A 23,117-nucleotide genomic window follows, 5' to 3' on the forward strand; every position below is an offset into this window, starting at 1 on the left:
CATACATTCAGGCCTGGTCCAGGCAATGTGAATCCATTTATTTATTATAGTTTCATATATTATCCCTAAATGTTCACTGATAACTTCTTTTGGGCCAGGCAATGAACACGAGGATACACATAATAGATAAGATCTATTGTTTTGTGGAGCTTGCTTTATGTTGAGGTGAGGTTAAAGGTTGGGAGTGGAGAATGACTTAAGTGAATAAATAAATTTACAAGGCATTTTTCAGATAGTGATAATTGCTTTAAAGAAAATAAATTAAGACAAAGTGATAAAATGTAGTCCCAGTCTGGGAAGTCTTTTTAATGGACATGACATTTGAACTGGGACCTATATGTGACAAAGAAGCAGCCATGCAAATACTCTGGTGAGGAGATATTTGGGCTGGGGGAAGAGCAAGAGGCAAGGCCCTAAGGCAGAAACGAAGTTGGTGCATGGAAGAACAGGCAAGATGGTCCACATGGATACAGTATGGCGAGTGGGAGGACTGTGGTGACAGAGGTGGGCAGGGGTCAGATCCTATCAGGCTTTGCATATCATTGAAAGGAATTTAGATCTTAAGTATGACTAGAAGTATAATCATGCATTATTTAATGATAGGGATATATTCTGAAAAATGCATCATTATTAGGCAAATTCATCACTGCAACCATCATAGAGTGTACTTACACAAACCTAGATGGTATGACTTAGAACATACCTAGGCTGTATGATATAGCCTATTGCTCCTAGGCCACAGACCTGTACAGCATGTTCTTGTATTGAGTACAGTAGGCAACTGTAACACACTTGTTACATGTGTGTTTACATGTTACACTTGTACATGTTACACTTGTACATATTTGCATGTTATAATATGCAAATATGTAAGTATTTGCATATTCCACCATATCTGAACACAGAGAAGGTACAGTAAAAATACTGTATCATAATCTTATGGGACCACCACTGTACGTACAGGCTATCATTAGCCAAAGTGTTGTTACGCAGTGCATGACTGTAGTAGAGAAGCAGGAAATAGACATATAAGATATCATTAATATTTTAAAATGTCACTGTGGTTGCTTTGTGGGCAGTGGACTATAGAAGAGCAAGTGTGGAAGCTGGGAGACCAGTTAAATGACGATGGTGAGAGATGACATGGCTAACCTCAGACAATAACTGTGGATATGGAGAAAAGAGGATGGAAGCAGAGTGGACAGGAATTGCTGATGGAGGGCACGTAAGTTGTGTGCAAGAGAAAGGACACTGGGAAGAGGGTGGTGCCTGTTACTGAGAGGAGGAAGACTGGGGCCAGAAGAGGGCTGGAGAGGAACCAGGCGCTCTATTTAAGCCATGCTTACTTTGAGGTAGTTGTTAGGTAGTAAACTATATTTTTCAAGTAAGCAGTTGGATTGATATGAGCATTTGGGATGAACAGAGGTATCAACGATGGAGATATAAAGATGGGAGTCATCATCAAACAGATGGTTTTCAAAGCCACAGTACTTGATAAAATCACCCAGAGTGAAAGTGTAGCTAGAAAAGGGAAATGAAGGGAAGAGAGGGGAGGCCAGGGGAGTGGAAGGAAAAGAGAGAGGAAAGAAGGAAGGGAGCCCCTGACTGAGTCCTAAAGTCCTCCAGGAGAGGCAAAAGTCAGTAAGGCAGTACTATAAATGAATAAAATTTGTTTTCTAAAATTTTCTTACTGTTCATTCACCAATTAATATTTATTTAGGACCTAGTAAGTTCTGGGTGTTGGGAATATGACAGTGTAGCAGAGGCACATTTTCCACAAAACATGCTACTCTTTGTGCTCATTTTCAGTGCAAAAGGGTCTCATAATCTCTTCTATCACTCATGATTAAGGCTTACTCCTAAGACTCGAGGCAGATCTAATTGTGCATAATAAATGTCTATAAGACTGAAAAAGTTTTGTCACCTCTCCCAAATATTTGTTCTATTTAATAAGGGCCTACTTCTTCTTTGGCTCTGGTCAAAGAAAAAAAATTTGATTATTAGGAGACTTTAGGAGTAAATAGCGTAAGACAGACCTTGAAGCCAGATATTCTTGGATTTGAATGTTGCTTCTATCCCTTCCTATGTAAGTGAATTATCTTTATACCTTTAAGCCTTAGCTACTGCATGTGTAAAATATGGATAAGAATAACTACTTTATAGAGCTGTTGAATAGTGTAAAGGCATTTTGTATGTAAAGCACTTAATACGGTGATCCATAATTCTATACCAGTTGCTCAAAGACAAGAGATATTAAACCATTATACAATTTCAGATAAAATTAATTGACTGACTTACACATCATCATTTTGTCTTAGAAAATACAAGCAAAAGCAATAAAAACCTTTTAGTTTGAGGTGAAAATTTAGGTTAGAATGTTCATGAACAGCTTTTTGAAAAAAAAACATCCTGTTTCTTAAAGAGAATGGACATGGCATAGTGAGGTGGGGGAGGCTAAGATGCAATTTTGCATACCCTAACCTCCAAGATATTTTACTAAGGAAGGGTTATTTTAGAATTATCCTTTAATAACATGGCTTCCTGTTTACCAATCATTGAGGAGCTGCATTGTAAAAATGGGCTCTAGAGCTACCTGTGCCAGCACATGGCCAGGGTTCTGTATTTAATTCAGTCTGAGAATGATGAAAGGTGAAGCAGTATGAGTAGCTCACTCTGGTTTTGTAAGACATTTTACATTAATTTTTAAACAAGACATTAAATTATTAGGATAGTTGGCCTCAAGAAAATTTATGGGTTAACATCTGAAAAAAAAAAGAAAAATGGAATGCAAAAGAAATAAATCATTGCTTGTGTGCATTCAAAAGTGGATGATTCTGAAAGATAAAGAGTGAATCCTGACTCAGTACTTCCACTACTGCGTATATAGTGAGGATAGAAAGTACAAGTCCATACAGAAACGTGTACATGGATGTTCACAGCAACATTATTCAATATAACCTAAAAGTGGAAGCAATCCAAATGTTGTTCAACTGATGAATGTATAAAAAATATAGTATATACATACAATGGACTATTATTTACAATAAAAAGAAATGATGTATTGATATACACTGTAGTATGTAACATGGATGAACTTTGAAAACATTATCCCAGGTGTAAAAAGACAGATACAAAAAGCCACATATTGTATAACTCCATTTATGCCAAATGTACAGAGTAGGTAAATAGAGGCAGAAGGTAGATTAGTGGTGATTATCAGGGGCTGCAGTAAACAGGAATGGGAGTGACTACTAATAGGCACTGGATTTCTTTGAGGGTAGATGAAAATATTTTAAATTATATGTGGTTGATGGTCGTACAACTCTGAGTATAGTAAAAATAAAAACCCAATAAATTGTACACTTTAAAAGGGGGAATTTTATGGTAGGTGAATTATTTCTCAATAAATCTATTTTTAAAAAGTGGTACAGTATGTTGGAAAAGGCTGTGGATAAGGGGGGCATAAATCTCAACTTCCCACTAAAATACCATGGGGGAAAACAGAAAATTACCAAAATCGATATAATAAAAATCTAGAATTGATATTCAATTTAGTGCATTTTCTGGGGAAATTTTCTATTAATTTCAAGACCATTATAGCAAAATGGCGAGACACAATTGGTGACCTAACCATCCTATGGTTAAGTCTATCTCCCCTGGCTCAGTAAGGCAGCTTATAGAAACTTTGTATGGCTTGGGTTTATGAAAGTATAGGTAATACCCTCAACCAAGGGGGAATACTACAACTCTAAGAACACCAGTACAGTGGGTCAGGTTGTAGCAGAGTGCCTGCAAATGACATATTGCATTCTGGGAGTTGTAGTCCTAACAAGTAAAAAGCTATAGATAAAGGAGACAGAAAAAGCCCTGGTAGCAGTAAACACTAGTACTGTGGTTTTTCCAAAAATTTTCTCTGTTAAATGTCAAACATTCAGAAAATAACAGGAAGAGAAAATCCTACTTTAAGCTCAATAGAACCAACGATATTACTGCATAATATCAGAAATTTAGCTACAACCTGTAAATATGAACCTTTCATTTGTAGCAGCAAAAGGGCATTTGGTGAGCATCAAAGTAGACAGGAAATCATGAAAAGATAATATAAATATTTATATAAACATACAATGTATATGTTTCCCCCTTTGTGGGGAGTGTATAGTATTCTCCCTTGGTTGAGGATATTCCCTGCACTTTCATAAATCCAAGCATACAGAGTTTCTATAAGCTGCCTTTCTGAGCCAGGGGAGATAGACCTAAAACATATAAATTGTGTGTTTTTAAATGGGAAGCTAGATAGTGAGTTCATTTATTTGACAATGAATTTTGAAAAACACCTCTCAGGACGTTTTGCTATTGGCACCAGAAAACACTTAAGATTAGGTTTAGGTTTTCTCTGTAGGTTGCCTTTACCATTATAATTCTTTGATCTTTTCAAAAGCCAATTCATTTACCTCACCACTTTCACATGATATATCAACCAACTCTTTGGTTCACTTCTTTCTTTGTCCAGCATAAATCTATGGAAACTCATTATCGTCATTCCCTAACCTGGCAAAATCTCAGTCTACACATAACCTAGCATCTATCTTTTCCATGTTTGTTCCTAAAAGGCTGAATGTTGGTGAGGAAACTCTCACAACCAAGTGAATGGTTACATTTAAATAAATGATCTCCAACATCAAATGGGCACTCAAAATAGACTCAATTTACCATCCCCTAAAATGATTATATAGTACACTTTCCTCAAACCTGTAGAATTTCCTCTTCCTCATTTGCAATTTCAGCCAATGATGCCATATTATACTGCTTTGAGGAAATAACAAGTTTGTCAGTTTATATTGTTAAACAGTTTCCTTGTCAAATGCTTCCATTAGCTAAAAGAAAACATAATGATGCATCTTTTGAAAAGCATGCTTGCGTTTGTGTTTGAACTTGATAATTTTGATAACTCTGCAGTCTACCCCTCCATCTTTCCTCCTGCTTCAGTGGAGATGTCTTTCCTCTTTGCTTTCTCTTTCTCAAGGACTTGACTTCCCCCTTTCTTTCCTGAATTAATTCATATATTACTACTCAAGCATTCCTATCACCAGAAAAACAACCCTATCCAAACCCATCTTTTTTAAAAAAAATGCCAATGATTGCCTCATTATTCAGCTTCCCTTCATAGCCAAATTCCTTGAAAGAATCGTCTACGCATATTATCTTTTCTTCTTTCTGACCTCTTATTCACCCCTGTAACCACCTTAATGTGACCTCGTGCCCCGCAACTCCCCCAAATTTGCTCATGAAAATCTCTGATGACTTCCATGTTGTTTAAGCTAATGCATATTTCTCTATCTTCACCATCCTTAATCCTTGACCTTGCAGCATCTTTCTTTGTTTTATTTTATTTTATTTATTTTTTATTTTGGCATATTATGGGGGTACAGATTTTAAGGTTTCAATAAATGCCCATTCCTCCCTCCCCCAACAAGTCTGAGTTTCCAGCATGACCATCCCCCAGATGGTGCACATCTCACTCATTATGTATGTATATACCTGCCCCCCTCCCCCCTGCCCAATACTCTATTACTGTAGTACCTATGTGTCCACTTAGGTGCTACCTTGCAGCATCTTTCTACTCACTTTCTTTTTCACCACATACTCTTTTCTTTTGGCTTCACTATTTTTATTACATCTTTGTTTGCCTGTTGCTCTTTCTCTATCTCTTTTTATAGGTACCCCTTTATATCTGAATTCTAAATATTAAGATTGTAGAATTGAGCATCTTCTAAACACCATATTTGCTTCAAGCACCCAGTTGCCCATTCTCTACCTGTTTAAAAACATCAGGGATGTTCAGAAGGGTGTGTGTGTGTGTCTCCTATCTTTTTGCTGATTACTTTGGAATTATATATCTCCAAATCAGGCAGTTCTTCTGATCTCTATGCATAAACTTTTAATTGTCTATTTTATATCTCCACTTGGATATCTCAAAGACATCTCAATTTTAACTGGCCAAGAGTGACCCTACACACCTGCCCATCCTCTCCAGTCACTGCAGCCAGAAAGAGAGAAGTCATCCTCAGGTCTTAGTCTCTTCTCTAATTCATCAGCAAATTCTATAGACTTCCTCTTGTGTTCCCCCTTCTTTTGTCATTTCCATGACATTACTTGAGACAGTCTAGATGAAATCCCTATCTTTTCTTGCCTAAATCATAGAAACAACTTCCTAACTGGTCTCCCTTATTCCAATCTGTTATCTAGCGCTGCTCAATCAGTTGTCTATATGGCAGATGCAGCAATAAAAACCACTACATTTAAAATAAAATCCAAATTCCTTCCTGTGGGCTAAAATGTCCTACATGATATGACTCCGGCTTTCTTCCTCTACTTCCTCTGCTTTTCTCTTGCTAAACCACATTGCTAATTTTCCATTCTTTAAATTCACACTCTTTTATTTTTTCAGGGCCTTTGCACATGCTATTCCTTCCAACTGAAGTAGCACCCTTCATGCACATACTCACATCCACACTTACATTATTTTATGGCTTTTTTTTTTAGCCTTTATATCTCAGTTTAAATGCTACCACTTCAGAGAAATCATCTAATTTAGTTGATATCTCAGCCCCTGAGATTCATTTTCTTTACATAGCATTTATTATAACTTGAAATATTCTAAACTTATTTGTCTCTTCCCCCTTTTAAAATTTTTCATTCCCATTAGAAGATAAAGATTTGTGAAAGCAGAGCCTGAGGCTATTATATTCTTTGCTGTATCTCCAAAAACTTGAACATTTAGCTCAGGGAAGGCATCTAATAAACACACGCTGATGAATGAAAGTCTGAATAAATGATGCAGTCAGAAACGGCTTCTATGATACAGAACAAAATCAAGACTTGATTAAAACATCTCTACTCTAAAACTACATTTCAGAAGGGAATGAAGAATAACATACAGAATTGGAAGAGGGAATTGTGGTACAATATTTCATTTTTAGATGTCATTCACTATGTTTAAAAATAATATAAAAATAATTTGCCTAACTTGAGGGTTCTTTCCACTCTTTTTGAGAAAAATATTACATGAGGCAATTCCAGAAGGTGTTAAATTGTATTAAATGTGTCCTAAAGCTGCCTCCATATGTTGTAAATTTCAACTTAACTTAGTGTGTAAACAAACTGCGACCCAATTTACGACAACATTTTTATAACAAGTACCTGAATCTCAGCCAATCACAGCAGCTGAGCTTCAGCCAAACACATGCTCTAACTGATTAGAATATGTTCAAATAAGGCAAATGCTGAGCTGTAACCAATTAAGCGGTTTCTCTATGTCATTTCCTTTTTCTTTCTATAAATACTACCTCCCCACCTTGCTGGGTGGAGATCTCTGAATTTCTGGTGCTGCCTGGTTTATGAATCAGTCTTTGTTCAAATAAACTCTGCTAAATTTAATCTGTCTAAAGTTTTTCTTTCAACAAAGGTTAAGAAAATCATTTAAATTATAAACTTAGGAATGGGACCAAGACTTGAAATGAAAGGACTGACTATGGTGAAAAAAGTTAAATCTAAGTAAGTGTTGTAAATTGATTAACAAAATTGAATGTAAAGGTCAACACTCATCCTATATACCTATATGTACATATATATGAGCTGATACAATATTTTTATAGCATATAAATCAAGAAATAAAATTCTCCAGAAATTGGAAATAAAATTCAAGATCATATTTATAAAACTCAGAAGCTAGAAAAGTAGGTAAAGATAAAGAGAAAGAGAAAATATGCTAAATTCTTCATCAAATGATTGTAGTAAAGAAATACACATTAAATATTTTACTTGAAAACCTTCAATTTTCTTCTTTAGGTTTCTTGTATTATGTACAATCTTCTACTATGTTGGCTAGGTTTTGTTTGATTTTATTTTACCCAGTGAGTGGGAAAGGACACATTTAGTAAATTTTTTTTTAATGATATATATTACTCTTTATTATCTAAGGAGAATCTTGACCTTTCCTCCCTGATTTCCTTCTAACAAAAGCACACATATTTGAATTGTTTCTTGATTTCCATCTCACATCTGGATCAATTATCTATTAAGGCTTGCATGTTCATGTAGGCACATCATACAGACACATTACAGGTGTCAGACAGAATGTACAATCTTGATCTCATTTCTATCCAATATGCACCACCAGTTTCAGTGACAGACATTGTGCTAGGGGATAACTGTGTTGAAAACCTGCAGTTCATGCTTTATGTAACATACTCTGGTTAAGAAGAATGAAGCAGACTTTTGAGACAGTGGGTATAGATCACCTCATGAGGTACCTACAAAACTACTTCTACTGAATTAAACTTTGATGTGAATCCATCAGCCCATATTTGGGAAAGCCATTAGAAATAGTTGTGAAACTCATAACTGATTATTATAAGGAGTGCTGATAAAGCTGAATAAACTTTTGCTTTGTACAAACCTTTAGAAATATTATCAAGAGACAGATACCATTTTCACATTTGATAATTAGTATTATCATTATATTATGATTATATGACTACTCTATATGAATACTCTAATAAATTTAAAAATAAAATTATATCTTATAATAAATATCCCATATTAAATATAAGCATGCATTATATATTGATAATCAAACCATAATTTATAAAATATATAGTTTATCCATATAGTTAAGTATAATGGTAAATATTATTACATCATAGCTATTTATTTCTCTAAAGCAAGTTGATTCTTTTTCATCTTATAGATATTGTGAATTATGGAACTATCCCATGTTCCTATTGCCAGTACTGCTAGAATACTTGGAACCAGGAAGATTTATGAAAATTATATATAATATAATACAAATTTGCATTATAGCTACTTCCCATACATTTGAATAGCTTTCAAATAATTAAAATGAAAGGAACATTTCATTGTTAAAAGAGAATAATGTATTTAGCATTATTTCAACCTATTAACAACTGTGGGGACATTCTTACTTCTAAACTCTTCTTCACTCTCAACCGTTTCCATTATGCTTTCTAAAGTTTCATTATTTTCAAGTGAATTCCGGAAACATTTATGCTTCAGGTTGCCCATGAACAGCTGCAGTCCTATTAGTGCAAACACACTCAGACAGAACACGGTCAGGATCATGACGTCAGAAAGCTTCTTCACAGACTGGATCAGGGCCCCCACAATGGTCTTCAGGCCTGAAAACAGGGTGGGGTGTGGGGAGGAAAGGCATTCATAATGACATAAAGCCTCTGAATGAGAAACAAAAACAGAACACAAGCTTTTGTGTGAAGGCATGCATTATATCAAATCTGTGACCTTGAGTACCCTAATTTTAAAAAAAACCTACAAGCCCAAAAGGATGGATTTGCTATCTTACATATACTTTGTTTCTATTTATTTCTATATTACAGCAAATGATTAAAAATAGGAGAATATTCTCACAGAATACTCAAGTTTTCAAAAAGAATAATTTGGCTGCTCAAACTACTATTATAAAAATAATTTTTATAAGTTCTAATTCTGTAAATGCTTGTCAAACAAACCACCTCTCTATAATGGCACCAAAACAAATTGTAACACATAGAGACATCTTATAATGAACTAATTTTCAATAAAGAAATGGTTTGTTGAGAAAAATATGAAACAATGTGTCATGCCATACTCCCATGCTGAAATTTATTTCTTTCTTAACTATAGGAAAAGCAATGAAAATGAATTGAAATTTTCCTTCCTGGATAAGCAAATGGAAAATGAATCCTTAGACAGGGGGGAAAATTTCAAGTTGAGATGTGAGCCAAGTGGTCATCTTCATCCTCTAAGACCCATGCAATTGATTAAACTCAAAGGCTGACTTTTGAATAAGATTGTGAAAAACAGAAGAAATCAAATTTAATTCAAATTGCATAAGAGAAAAGTTTTTTGTTTGTTTGGTTTTCGTCTTTCCTCCAAAGGATCAAAGTCAGCCCCGGTGTTTAACTCCACTCTCACCTGGAATGACTGAAATTGTTTTCAATGCTCGGAGAACTCTGAATGTTCTCAACGCTGAGACATTGCCCAGGTCCACAAACTCTGTCACATATCTGTAATAGGGGAGTTTATACACAAACACAGTGACAACACACACACAAACGAACAAAGAACAACTCCCAAATAGTTGGAGTTATGAGTGGCCTAATGCTTCACACCAATTACTTCTTACCTGGAATTACAGAAATAGTTTTCAAAGCTCTCAATACTCTGAAAGTTCGAAGAGCTGAAACATTGCCTAGGTTTACAAATTCTGTTAAATACCTGTAGAATTAAATCAGAGTTATTCAGAATTTAGATAGAGTCTATAATACTTACCTGAGCCTTTAGTCAAGGTATTTTCTATACTTGGAACTTCTTTTTTAAATGTAGAGTTCTACAAGTCTTTTTTCTATCATAATTAATTTAATCTAATTTGCTTTAATTTGACTCAGTTTATGAAAACAAAGTATAAATAGTATTAATGTGATTTTATACTCTTAAATGCCTAAATAAACAGTTAAAAGCTTCAATTATTTACCCTTAACATTATTGTAATATAGATTTTTAATTTCCCATAAAACATTGAAAACAGTATGCTAAGTGAAAGAAGTTAGACACAAAAGGCTGCAGACTGTATGATTCCATTCATATGAAATGTGAGAATAGGAAAATTAATAGGATAAGATGTGGATGAGTGATTTCCAAGGGGCTGAGTGGAGGAGGGAATAAAACTGATTGCTAATGGATATGGGGTTTCTTTCTGGGGAGATCAAAATGTTCTCTAATTAGATAGTAGTGATAGTTGCACAACTTTGTAAATGTACTAGAAAACACTGAATCACATACTTTAAAGGGTGAATTTTAGGGTATGTGAATTGTCTCAGTAGAAAAAGGAGACCCATGAGAAAAGGCAGTCTTTTGTGCACAATGTTTTCTTATCAGTAAGTAGCAGATGGAATGGTGGGATCACAGGTGACCTTGAAAGGAGGGAGCCTGATGGACAAGGAGGTGGGCAGGGGTAAGGGAATTGGAGACCAGAAAGCTTAAGACTCTTCTGTATTATCTAAGTGGCTCTAATAAACAAGAATTACTTTTATAATTCAAAATGACAAGGAAAAAATATATCTAGGATTGAGATTAAAAAATAAATGTTTCTGATAAACACATTTGGGAAAAGAGTAGTAATTATGAATAAATTAAAATTATATGTTAATGTGATATTTTCCCTTGAAAATAAATTGTGGGTGCATATGTAATGCATATACAATGCATTGATGTTAGATTTAGTAACCAGTGACAGCTCTCGTAAAAATATTTACTTTTACATTTTAAAACACTTAGCCCTTGAATAGTGCAGGTTAATAAAAAGAGCACTGTACTTTAAATTAAAAGCGTAAGGGTTTTTTGTGTGTATGTGTGCTTCTTACAGGTTTTATGAGTTTTTAAATAAGAACTTGGAAAAAGTGTGAACCTAATTGTCACTGCATAGACTGTCTATCCAAGTGTTGAGCATGGAGGAAGATGATCAATCTTCATAATGTCATATCCCTTTGATTGGGAAACAGTCTTTTTGAAAAATTTAATATTTGCCTATCAAATATTAAATACTAGCTTTCATTTTCCTTAAATATGAGCATTATATGCAGGAAAAATCAGGTCTGAAAGACTTGTTCTTACAGGAATATTGCGCTGTCTGAGATTTTCCCATTTGCTATTTCAAAAAAGTGAAAGTACTTACGCAAAAACAATGACGATAAAATCCAGCCAGTTCCATGGGTCACGAAGGAAAGTGAATTCTCCTACACAGAAACCTCTTGCAAGGATTTTTACAAGTGATTCAAAAGTATATATTCCAGTAAAAGTGTACCTAAACATAAGAATTCATTGGGATATTGGGTGTAAAAAGAATAAAGCATCATGTAAATCTTTATAATTTATTTTCTCTAATTAACTAAAGGAAGGCATCTATTGGAGGGTGACTGTTGGTTTATGGACCCAGCCTAACTATTAGAATAAATGACAATAAAGGTTGTTTCAGAAAAATATTAAAATATACTATCAGAAACATTCCCAGAAAGCAGAGGAACTGTAAATAACCAAGAACATAGGTAATTAGATCTGCCTTGAAAATTTCTACATTGCTCCTATTAAAAATATAACCAGACTGGGCGAGGTGGCTCACGCCTGTAATCCTAGCTCTCTGGGAGGCTGAGGCGGGCGGATTGCTCGAGGTCAGGAGTTCGAAACCAGCCTGAGCAAGAGCAAGACCCCGTCTCTACTATAAATAGAAAGAAATTAATTGGCCAACTAATATATATAGAAAACATTAGCCGGGCATGGAGGTGCATGCCTGTAGTCCCAGCTACTTGGGAGGCTGAGGCAGAAGGATTGCTTGAGCCCAGGAGTTTGAGGTTGCTGTGAGCTAGGCTGACGCCACGGCACTTACTCTAGCCTAGGCAACAAAGCAAGACTCTGCCTCAAAAAAAAAAAAAAAAAAAAAAAAATATATATATATATATATATATATATATATAACCAAGAATAAGAGATATGTAATATGTTTAAGAACAGGGCAAGGCATCTAATGAGTTCATTCTTCTAGAAAACACTGTGGCATCTAATTATTCTAATCTACTGCTAGCAGGTTAATACCATAGAGGAGGGGGAAAAAAAAGAACTGAAAGTAAAGCAACTATGTAACATGGGAAGATAAACATCACAATTTTTATAGATGCAATAATTTCCTGGCAGGGAAAGGAAAGGACGAACATGGTAACACTTAAGCTATATTAAAATGTACTTATACCCACTTACTCTACGTTTTTGGTCCAATCTGGAGGATTATACATGGTCATAAATATGCAGTTCGTCAGAATGGTGCACATGATAAGCATGCTGAATAAGGTAGCTCAGAATCAAGGAATATGACAAGAGAGCACAACAGGAACTTTGAATATTGGATGTTGAAATGCTAACAACCTTAAAAATTCTAAATGAACTCATACACTACCTTGTTTTGTCTCTTTGAACAAAAGAGTCATAAATAAAAGTAATATTTCCTAAGATCCTACTATTGCCAATCTTCTCTGAGAAACACACCAAATTATATTAAAATTGATAAACTAGAGACTTTCCAGATGCAAAAGGTCTGAAATCTATATTTGAATAAGACACCACAAATTACACCTTAAAGTACCATGGGAAGTAATCATTTTGAAAAGGATATGAGTGTACTAAAATTTTAATAGATATTCTTCTTAGAGGGCTGAAAGGAGATAGCATGTACAAAGCAGGTGTGGCATTGAAACGGAAGATTGCTTTGCCTTTGTTCAATACTATGAAAGTCTGCAGGAAGAAAAAGAAAAGAATATGGAATTGAGAATCCAAAATTTCAACTTAGCACATTGTATCAGCAGTTCACATTTTCCACATGGTAGTGTTGTATTAAAGAAATGCTTCCATCACACTCCAACAATGTGGTTCCAATGTCATCAAGGCAGTTATCAACGTTGCCTTGGCTATGAATTCCAAGTCCATTTCTTCTTAGTAAATTAAGAATTGAGCTATTTATGAGCACACAGAGGTTTCAAAATACTGTCTTCTCTTTTTCGATTCCTTTCAACAGTAACAATAACTGTAGCTACTGAAATTAGTTTAAAATACCACTCCCTTCTCTTCCATTACATTGCATTTTAAGCAAACCAAATAGAAACCAGTTATCCCTGATTGTTACCATAACACCTTGAGAATTTTAATAATTCTTGGCAATTGTCATGGTTGGTTGCAAATATTCCAAACTATGAGTTTCTTTCAAAATGTATTTTCTTAAATTTAAGGAATGTCAGAGTTGGAAGAATCTTAATCACCCAATTCAATTTCCCTATTTTAGTTGTAATACTAATAAAAAAGTAAAAAGACATAAAGGACTTGCTGCTATAAACCATGGTAATTTTTTTAAAACATAATATGATTCAAATCAAACATTCTTAAAATATATTATTATAGCCATTGAATAATGGATGACATTCTCCATGGCTTTGGTATTTAGTTAAGAAATAAGAACAAACGAGCAAACAGCAGTAACAACAAAACATGAAAACAATCTAAGGCATTGGCTTGGACATCAGAAAGACCAAGTTCAAATCCCTGTCTCATTTTTTGCAGTTGGAAGACAAATTACTTGTGCTATCTAGAAGACATTGACTTAGTCTTTTTGTTGTTGTTTTGTTTAATCTGAGTTTTATATAAGCTTGTAAGTGGGTTTCTGGCAATAAACATTTTCACCAAATTAATGAAGTAAATTTGTGAATCTGGCTTTTTACTTCTATGTGGTAGTATTCTCTCAAGAAAACAAACCTGAATCTATTATTTTCAGATGTCCTTTTATTTTCCCATTCCCTTTCACTCCACCAGTTATGTCCAAATACAACTTAACATAAAATTCACTCTTATATTGAAATATTAATTTAAAAATTAATTTGTAGTCCTTGAGTACAACTAATTTTTTTCTTAAATCTCAGTAAACTTAAATCTCAGTATGCTTTTTACAATTCATTCCTCCATTCTTTTTACAATTCTATAGTGAGCAACTATGTCATAAAAGGCAACGAAAGAAGTGAGCATAAATAAGGTGTGGGTTTTTTATTCAAGGAACTTCCTAGAAAACGATAAGAACATAATAACCCTAACATAAGGCATGATTGACAGGTATCACACAGAGATGGGGGATAATGAGAGTAAAAAGGAGACAGGGTCACATGTCTGTCAGAATTACCAGGGAGACTTCCTGAACCAGAGGTCAGCTGAGCTAACACCAAAACCATAACATTACTACTTTACCTTGGCAAGATCAAGTTACGTCATACTTAAAATAAAACAAAAAAAGACTTAGTTTGGTATTTTAAAATTATCAATTTGGCATTTTAAATTATCAATTTTCATTTGCATTAAAAACCTTTGAGTAATTTGTGGGTTTAAACACACACATGCATTAGTTATAGAAGGAAAATAGGAATGAATATGAATCCATGTGATTTGGGGATCCGTGTGTTGTGTTCAGAGAGATACAACATTATACTGAACACTGCCAAAAGATCAAAAAGAGCTTAAAAGTAGTATGCCAATGTTAGAACCAGTTTTAACGAAAAATAAGAAAAAGTATATATTCTGAATATCCTATTATGTATTTAATTTAACATTCTAGTCACCATGATGTGCTATTCACCAAATTCTACTAATCTTCATTTAAAATATCTTTAGTAGAGAAGGAAGCCAGTAGAAAGCCATCACCGAAGTCAAAATAGACTCACTTTTTTGTCCGCGTAGTAGGGGTCCAGGTCCTCCAGGGGCTCTGACACCATGCCTGGAGGAATGTCGCCGTAGATGAAGGGCAGCTGTTTGCCAGCCTCCAAGTCGCTGCTTGGCTTTGGGCCTTCTTCATCGTCTTTCTTTTCTTCTTTGGGTTCCTTTGCTTTTGCTTCGGCAATGCGTTGTTCAATGAGGGCAAGAGACTGTTTGGTGAAGTGGACAAAACTCTGAGGTCCTGGGGGAGGCAACGTTGCCATCTTTTCATCCTGTATGTTTTATTTCCCCTTCAGTTCCTTACATAAGAGGCCTGGGTGGAAACAAAGAAATAAAGAATTACAGCTCTGCCTGCTGGGAAGTCACATTAAACAACAACAAATATTTTTAGTTTCAACTATAAGAGGTAATATGTTCATAGAATTTTATCAATTTGTTAAGTGACTTCTACATGTCGGGCAATGGATAGGACTTATTTTCCATGCCTTCTAATCATTTATATATATAAAAATTTTAAGGTAACACTTGAGAGTTTTAAAATAAAAAAATGATAATTTCATGAAGAAATCTTTCTGAATTCTCTTTACTATTCATCTGTATGAATTCAAGAACAGCTCTAGTTGGTATCCAGGTTTGCATGGAATTTATATTAGCAGTACAACAAGGCTGGTGGGATAGCAAGATGGCAGGGTGACAGGGTCACATTGGGCAACATAAATAAAAATGGAGTCTCACACTTTTCCAACACACCCAGAGAAGATGCACTGTCATCTTCTAATTCATGACAAGGGTTTTATCACATGAGTTTACCATCCTCTGACTTCCAAATAAAACAAAAATATACAATACAAAGATATGCAATGCAATAAAAACAACGATATATAGTAGGCAATAGTTTTATGACATCACTGAAAACCAGAGGAAGATACTAGAGTCTTCCTAAATTTGAAGAACACTTAGCAGATAGAATTATCATGGTGAGGAGATCAAAGTAGAAGCCACACTCTAGAACCCTCATTTGAGACGGTTAGAACAGAAAAAGAAGTATTTCTTTCCAGTAGGGAAGTCATAGATTTCTATGGCACATACAAAAAATAGATAAAAAATCAAGTTGATTAATTCAAGGATGGTCTATTTGACAGTGTTAACAGGTCACATTTTCCTACTTCCTCCTCTATATTCAAATATGAAGCAAAGTGGTTTATCCCCAAGCTATAACCAAAAACTTAAAGTCTGAATTAATTGAGGAAGGACACCAGGGTGTCCATTTCTATTTTAGCAAGAATCAGGGTGGAGTGGAGGGAAAGTGAGACTTTCGTGCCTGCTCCTTACCCATATATCCTAAAATATAGCCTGCACATATGTCCACAGAGCTTGCAGTCATGTCTCCCTTTTAACAGAAGATTGTTTGGGAAATAAATCCACATAAGGACAGAAGTTACCCTGGCCAACAGCAGCCTAGTCTTTCATCCATAAGTATTAACAGATAATCAAGGATAAACTGGTAATCAAGGACTGCCAACACAGAGGAATTACGATGAATAGACCAAACTCTTAATAATAATTCTAGAAAAAAGAAAATATTTAGCAAAGAAAGGGGGATATTAACAGGATACAATTTAGTATTCCTAGAGAAATCTGAGGAGAGAGAGAATCCATTATAGGAAAGAATAGGTTACCAAGAACAACATCAATTAGGGACATGGTTATCAAAATAAAAATTTTAGTAGAATGTTTGCTAAAAAGAAGTAGAAGTTAGACTTGTAGTTACCTTTCAAGAGCACTTTACTAGAAAGGGGCACAGCATTCTCAGGTGCTAGAAATGTTCTATACCTTGATCCAGGTGATGGTTATATAGGTAGATACATATGAAAAAAAATTTTAATGTTCTATATTTTAGATTTGTGTCAAAAATTCTCCTAAAAACTAGAAAAAGTATTAAGAAAAACTCAAAATAAAACTTAGGAGATACGGAACAATCCAAGGAGTCCAATTCAGTTTCATTTACATTTCCCAAAAAGGAAGGAGCAAATTGAAGAAAGGAAACAATAAAAGCAATAGTAGCAGAAAATTCATTAAGAGTCATCAGGCCAAAAGTACAAAAAAATCAACTAAAAAGGTCCATTCTAGTGAAAAGTTAGAACATCAATAAGAAAAACATTTTAAAAGCTTCCAGAAAGAAGAAGGTAACTACAAAGGAATGAGAATCAGATTGCCATTAAAATTCCTTTAGCCATACTTGATGCTAGAATACAATTAATGCTCTCAACATGATGACAGAAAACATATTGAATCAAATTCTATTGTCAGATGATCTATTATCAAGTATGATGGCAAACAAATCATATTTTGTGTATAAAAAGACTCAAAATTTAATCCTTTTTTATCTTTTGTTCGAAAAGTTACTTTGGATTTAGAAAGATTTATAAAAGTACTTCTAAAAGCTTATAGAATACAAGAAATCGTTCAAATTAGACTATTTTGCAAAAGGAAAGGGACTTTGTTTCTTGAAATAGTATATTTAGCCATACAATATAGTAATTGTCCAAACAGGAAACAAATCAAAATATGGCATGAGTTTGACCACCTGGTATAGTTAAAGAAGAAGGTTCCGTCTTAGCTTCATGCGTTCTTCAAGTAGCAGAAGTTAAGTGAGAGGTTTAATTTCCCACTTTGGATGAAACTGCGTTACTTATTCTAAAATGGAAAATATTTACATAATTATAATATTGTTAAATTGTATCTGTTTATCATTTTACCAATATGCCAATTACTCAACCATAAACAAAATAAAAGAACAGTTATAGAACAGTATATATATATATGTATATATGTATGTATTAAGGCTTGTCAATGTAAAAGTAATGGCACAGTTGGCATAAATTGAGATAAGAGGCGAGGAAAAGAGGTGAGGAAAAAGTAGGAGAGCTGATTTCCTTATCTTACATCGAAAGGAGTCAATAAATCCTGGCTAATGTTGAAGTAACAAGAAATAAAGGTTCAGGTATTTGCTATTTAAAGGTATAAACTCAACTGATAGAATTTACTAGAAATAAAGACATAACTTCTTGGAATTTGAGAATGGAGTAGAAAGAGAAAGGTTTCAGTAAGTAAAATAAATTCCTTATCTTTCAAATCACAAAGTTAGAAAATACCATTTAAACTTGATTAAATGAAAATGAGACATAAGCGTATTATGTCTCAAATTTATAAATGTTTTCTTTTAGTTAGGGGAGGACAGGTTATCCCTTAGAGAATGACTAGAGGCAAAAACTGTTTGAATTTATTACTATATGCACTAATTAATTTTATAATAGTTATTACCATAATAAACAAAGACTGAAATTTTTTAAAAAAGGATATCGTACTTCTCCCTTGAACCAAAAATACCAACAAACAGGTGCTTATGTAGAAACTGTTCTGTTGTCTTTATCAGGCTTGCAAAATAGTGATTGCCCTGTAGCTTTCAAACACCGTATATTTAAACCTATTATTTTGGTCTCTTTGGGATAAACTGGAGACAATTTGTAATTTATTTTATTAATATCTTTCTTTCAAGGGACCATGTGACCCATGCAGAACATGCAGACTCTCAACAGGGTAAAGATTGTGTCTTCTTTGTCTGCTTGGAGAAAAACCAAACACTTCTTCAGGTGCTACCTATGACTGGCTTGCTGAATGCATCGTTTAAAAAGGTATGAAACTTCGTATCATCTGACACCAATTCTTCCATAACTAGCTTTGAGATCTGGGCATTACATTATGCTTAATACCAAGAAGTTATAGTATGCAATTAACATGTCTTACTCCCTGCCATTTTCCTAAATACTACTAGTTCAAAAGCTCTTTTGCTTATGTTAGGTAATAGTAAAAAGGCAGCTAAATATCACTTGTCATTATAGCTGCCCAAAAGCATATATGTCAAAATGAAGGTATACTCCATTGTGGCTCTTGACCAGGATGAAGAAAAGTATCATCTATGTAACTTAAAAAAAATGCAGATGCCACTGCTTATCTAAATAATGCTGAAATAAAATTTTTAGGGAAGAGCCTAAGTCTGTCTACTTTAAGAAAACATAAAATATTGATGTGACCCTCCCATGAAAAAAACATTTTTAAAGCAACAAATATGCTAAATCAAATACATCATAAGCATAAACATTGGGCCAGGCATGGTGGCTCATGCCTGTAATCCTAGCATTCTGGGAGGCCGAGGCGGGCGGATTGCTTGAGGTCAGGAGTTCAAAACCAGCCTGAGCAAGAGTGAGACCCCCATATCTACTATAAATAGAAAGAAATTAATTGGCCAACTAATATATATATATATAGAAAAAATTAGCCGGGCATGGTGGCGCATGCCTGTAGTCCTAGCTACTAGGGAGGCTGAGGCAGGATTGTTTGAGCTTAGGAGTTTGAGGTTGCTGTGAGCTAGGCTGACGCCATGGCACTCACTCTAGCCTGGGCAAAGCATAAACATCAATTAATGACCAGGTCTTATTACTTATGAAAGACAGAGAAAATTCAGTTTAAAAAGTATAAAAGCTTTTGTATTGTGTTTTATTTGAAGACTAGGGAATATAAAATAAAAGTTCTAAGTTTTCCATTTTAAAATTGGAAAGGTTAAACATAATTTCCATTCAATAAAAAAACAAAAATTTTTTGAAGTCTGAATCTGTATTATGCTCAGTTAAACAAAGAAGAGTTGGAATGAGAAGAAAGAACTATTTAATGAAAAAATAAAGATTGAAGGAGAGAAGGAAAATGACACACAAACCAATAAGAAAAGGAGAGAGTGACAGGAGAAAAAGGGATGGGAGAGAAACAAAAATACCCATGGTCCCTTCGCATATTTCCAGACTTAAGTACAAGACAATGGAAAGCAAGTTCTTCAACATATTAATTTTTACTTTTAATTCTCAACATTTTAAGCATCACTCATGTCACTGAAATTACTTCATCCCTATTAGGCCCTGAAAACCTTTTTTTTTTTTTTTGGTGTCCTTTATTCTCTCCAAGTTTGCTTGAGGCATGCAATGTGCCTCCTGAGTGTCCCCCACATGCCCTCATCCTTCACCCTGTCGGCTCTAATGCAACCTCAGATAATCTGTTGCTAAGCAATAAACAAGGAGGAAGAAGAATTATTGCAGCTGTAAAATAGCCAAGAGTTTTTAGTCTTTCCTAGCATTTATTTTAAAAAGATGATCTTCTAATGTTCAGGAACATATGATAAACATTCCACAAATGGACAAAAGTATTAAAAGAAACAATTTATTTTATCAGCCTAAGAACTAAAGGTAGGGATTACTTTATGAAGTACTATTTAGGAATGTATACAGTTTTTAAAATATCAAGTTATATGAGTTTCTACAGTTTCTTCTTAGTTTTACTTCCTACAAAATATTTAAAATACAGCTCAATTTCTATTTTATCCAGTGCAAAATGGATAAAATTCTCCAGGAATAGTTAATGTATATCATAAAGTACACTTGTATTCAATATGGAAAAATTCACATTGGTTTTAGTAGCTCACAGATTAGTAATCATCTTGGTCTTCCCTATTATAATCCCCGTTCCACATTTTAGAGCTGTTGACCCTGGGCAGATGACTTAATCTCTGCAAGCCTCAGTTGCCTAGATTGAAAAATGGGGATAATCACTGCTTCCAAGAGTGGTTTATATTGGGATGGTTAAATGTGTATAAAGCTCTTAAGAGTTTTGCACACAGCGAACATGTATAAATGGAGCTTGTAAGATTATTGACTTGTCTCATGCTTCAATTTCAATTCCTTGCTTTGGTTAATTGTATCATGATTCCATAATTAAAATCCATTAATTATATTAAACTTGAGGATATTTCATTTTATAGGAATGCATTAGGCTTTAAAACACAAAACACTTCACATCTACATATACTACTAAATAGAAATCTGGTTTAGAGTAGTGATACAAAAACAAGTTCTGGAGCTAGAAAGCCTGGGATTTGAATACTGGATTCACCACTTACTAGCTAAGTGACCTTGGACATCTCAGTCACACAACTTTTCTAAATCTAAAAACATTGAAGCATTTAGAAAATTACCAATTACTTTGTAAAAGGTAATGTTAGACACTACAAAAGTATCACTAGGACTAATGTTGATTACTCAGAGGCTTAAATTGTTTCTGAATTTCCTATATTAAGAAAATTCCCATTATTTTACCTTTGTTGTTGTGAACTTCATAGGAAGATGTGAAAAATATTTAGTTAGACAAAATTGCATGGCTCAAAATCTATCATTAAAATTTTTGTCGTTTTTTTAAAATGAACATTTCTGAAAACAGTCTAATGAGTTTCGACACTTGGTTCACCTTCTGAGAAACATTTGTGAGAAACCTTCTGAGAGTACAAGAATGATCCCTTCCTTTAAGCAAAGAAATATCGCAGTCTCTTGAGTGTTTTAGGGATGGTGGGTACCTGGTATGTCCCTGAACATACTGTTGTGCCAACTGTATTACTGTATTTTTAGAGTCAGATATCAGGAGCAGCCATTAGGAAATTGCTTTGAGGAACTTTAGTGCCCAGGGTTCTACGAAAGCCCTTCACACATGGAAAACCTACGGATGGAATGGGGAGTGGGCTGCTCTAGATGTTTACAATAAAAATTGTGAATTACTTACAATCACTGAAGTGAACCACAACACCAGTTCTTACCTAGTGACTAAAAGGGAAAAATGTGGGCCGTGTCCATTATTTTAGGCTGGGAAAGGTCTCAGTGGCCTCTATTACCATGTAGGCTACAAGGCAGGTACCAAATACTGGAATTCTAAATTGCTGTTCCCAAATGATTTATTAGTGTCAGAGTGGTTCAGGTAGGATATGTGCATATTATATCCATGCAATTTTTTAATATGTTTTGGTTTTGTAATGACTATTATCAGCATACTTTTTCTTGTAGCTGAGACCTATATTTAAATGTGGAATTAATATTCTCTTAAAAATATTTTCCATGGAATTCCTTTAAAGAATAAGTTTCGTTTAACAACTTTCAACATTTCTTGTAGAAAACAAGTAATGTTTGAATTTCTTGTTTTTTAAATTATGATTAGAGAGACTAAGATATGATTTTTTTTATTCCAAAGAGCAGAAGAAGAGTTTACATGCTCAAAACTGTACCATAATTTCAGGCTCTGTTTTGCATTCCATCATTCAGCTTATCTGTACATAACTTAAATTCTATTTATATAAAATTAAAATTGCTCCAATCAATCATTTTGAAGATATGCCAAAATCTGAATAAATTGGGTCAGATCTAAATTATTTAAGACAGTGGACAAATGTAAAGATAAATAAAACAGGACTTAAAAATTTTTGCTCACTGTTGTCAAATGAAAAACTGCTTTGGAAATGTCACTTCTCTGGCAACAGAAAATGTTTTTCCTACAGGTAAAATTTTGACTGGCATACCATTCATTTTAAGCATTCTCCAAGCACCATGGAATCAGAACATTAGCACTTAAAAAGTATCTTAAAATAAATCATAGTTAACATCAACAATGATAACTCACATTGATAATATGTACCATTGATACAATGTGATGAGAATAGTGTCGTACTTATGTGGTCTCCTTCCCAAAACTCATCATCTTGATCTAATCATTAGAAAAACATCAGACAAATGCCAGTTCAGGTACATTCTACAATACCTGACCAAATTGTCAAAATCATCAAAAGCAAGGAAAGCCTGAGAAATTGCCACAGCCTAGAGATGCCCAAAGAGACATGATGTTTAAACATAATGTGGTATCTTGAAAAAGAAAAATGAGAT

At 34.2% G+C, this 23,117-nt stretch overlaps 1 protein-coding gene and 1 long non-coding RNA gene across 5 annotated transcripts in view; one reads left to right on the forward strand and one right to left on the reverse strand.

The window, feature by feature from the left end:
* SCN9A (sodium voltage-gated channel alpha subunit 9) overlaps window positions 1–15,606 on the reverse strand; it is a 92,133-nt gene extending 76,527 nt beyond the window's left edge. The window contains exons 1-6 of the mRNA XM_012757045.2: window positions 15,321–15,606; window positions 13,238–13,356; window positions 12,826–12,915; window positions 11,750–11,878; window positions 10,202–10,293; window positions 8,985–9,197 (exon numbers count right to left, since the gene is read on the reverse strand). Coding sequence (XP_012612499.2) covers window positions 8,985–9,197; window positions 10,202–10,293; window positions 11,750–11,878; window positions 12,826–12,915; window positions 13,238–13,356; window positions 15,321–15,575 — 898 coding nt within the window. The 5' untranslated portion in view covers window positions 15,576–15,606. The remainder of the gene's footprint in view (window positions 1–8,984; window positions 9,198–10,201; window positions 10,294–11,749; window positions 11,879–12,825; window positions 12,916–13,237; window positions 13,357–15,320) is intronic.
* LOC105867224 (uncharacterized) overlaps window positions 1–19,524 on the forward strand; it is a 142,531-nt gene extending 123,007 nt beyond the window's left edge. For all 4 annotated transcript variants that reach the window (XR_012920557.1, XR_012920558.1, XR_012920560.1 and 1 more), the window contains 2 exons: window positions 1,080–1,225; window positions 18,872–19,524. This is a non-coding gene — a long non-coding RNA (uncharacterized LOC105867224). The remainder of the gene's footprint in view (window positions 1–1,079; window positions 1,226–18,871) is intronic.
* The last annotated feature ends 3,593 nt before the right edge of the window (window positions 19,525–23,117 follow it).

Source organism: Microcebus murinus, chromosome 8 (assembly GCF_040939455.1).
Source record: "Microcebus murinus isolate Inina chromosome 8, M.murinus_Inina_mat1.0, whole genome shotgun sequence".
Taxonomy (NCBI): domain Eukaryota; kingdom Metazoa; phylum Chordata; class Mammalia; order Primates; family Cheirogaleidae; genus Microcebus; species Microcebus murinus.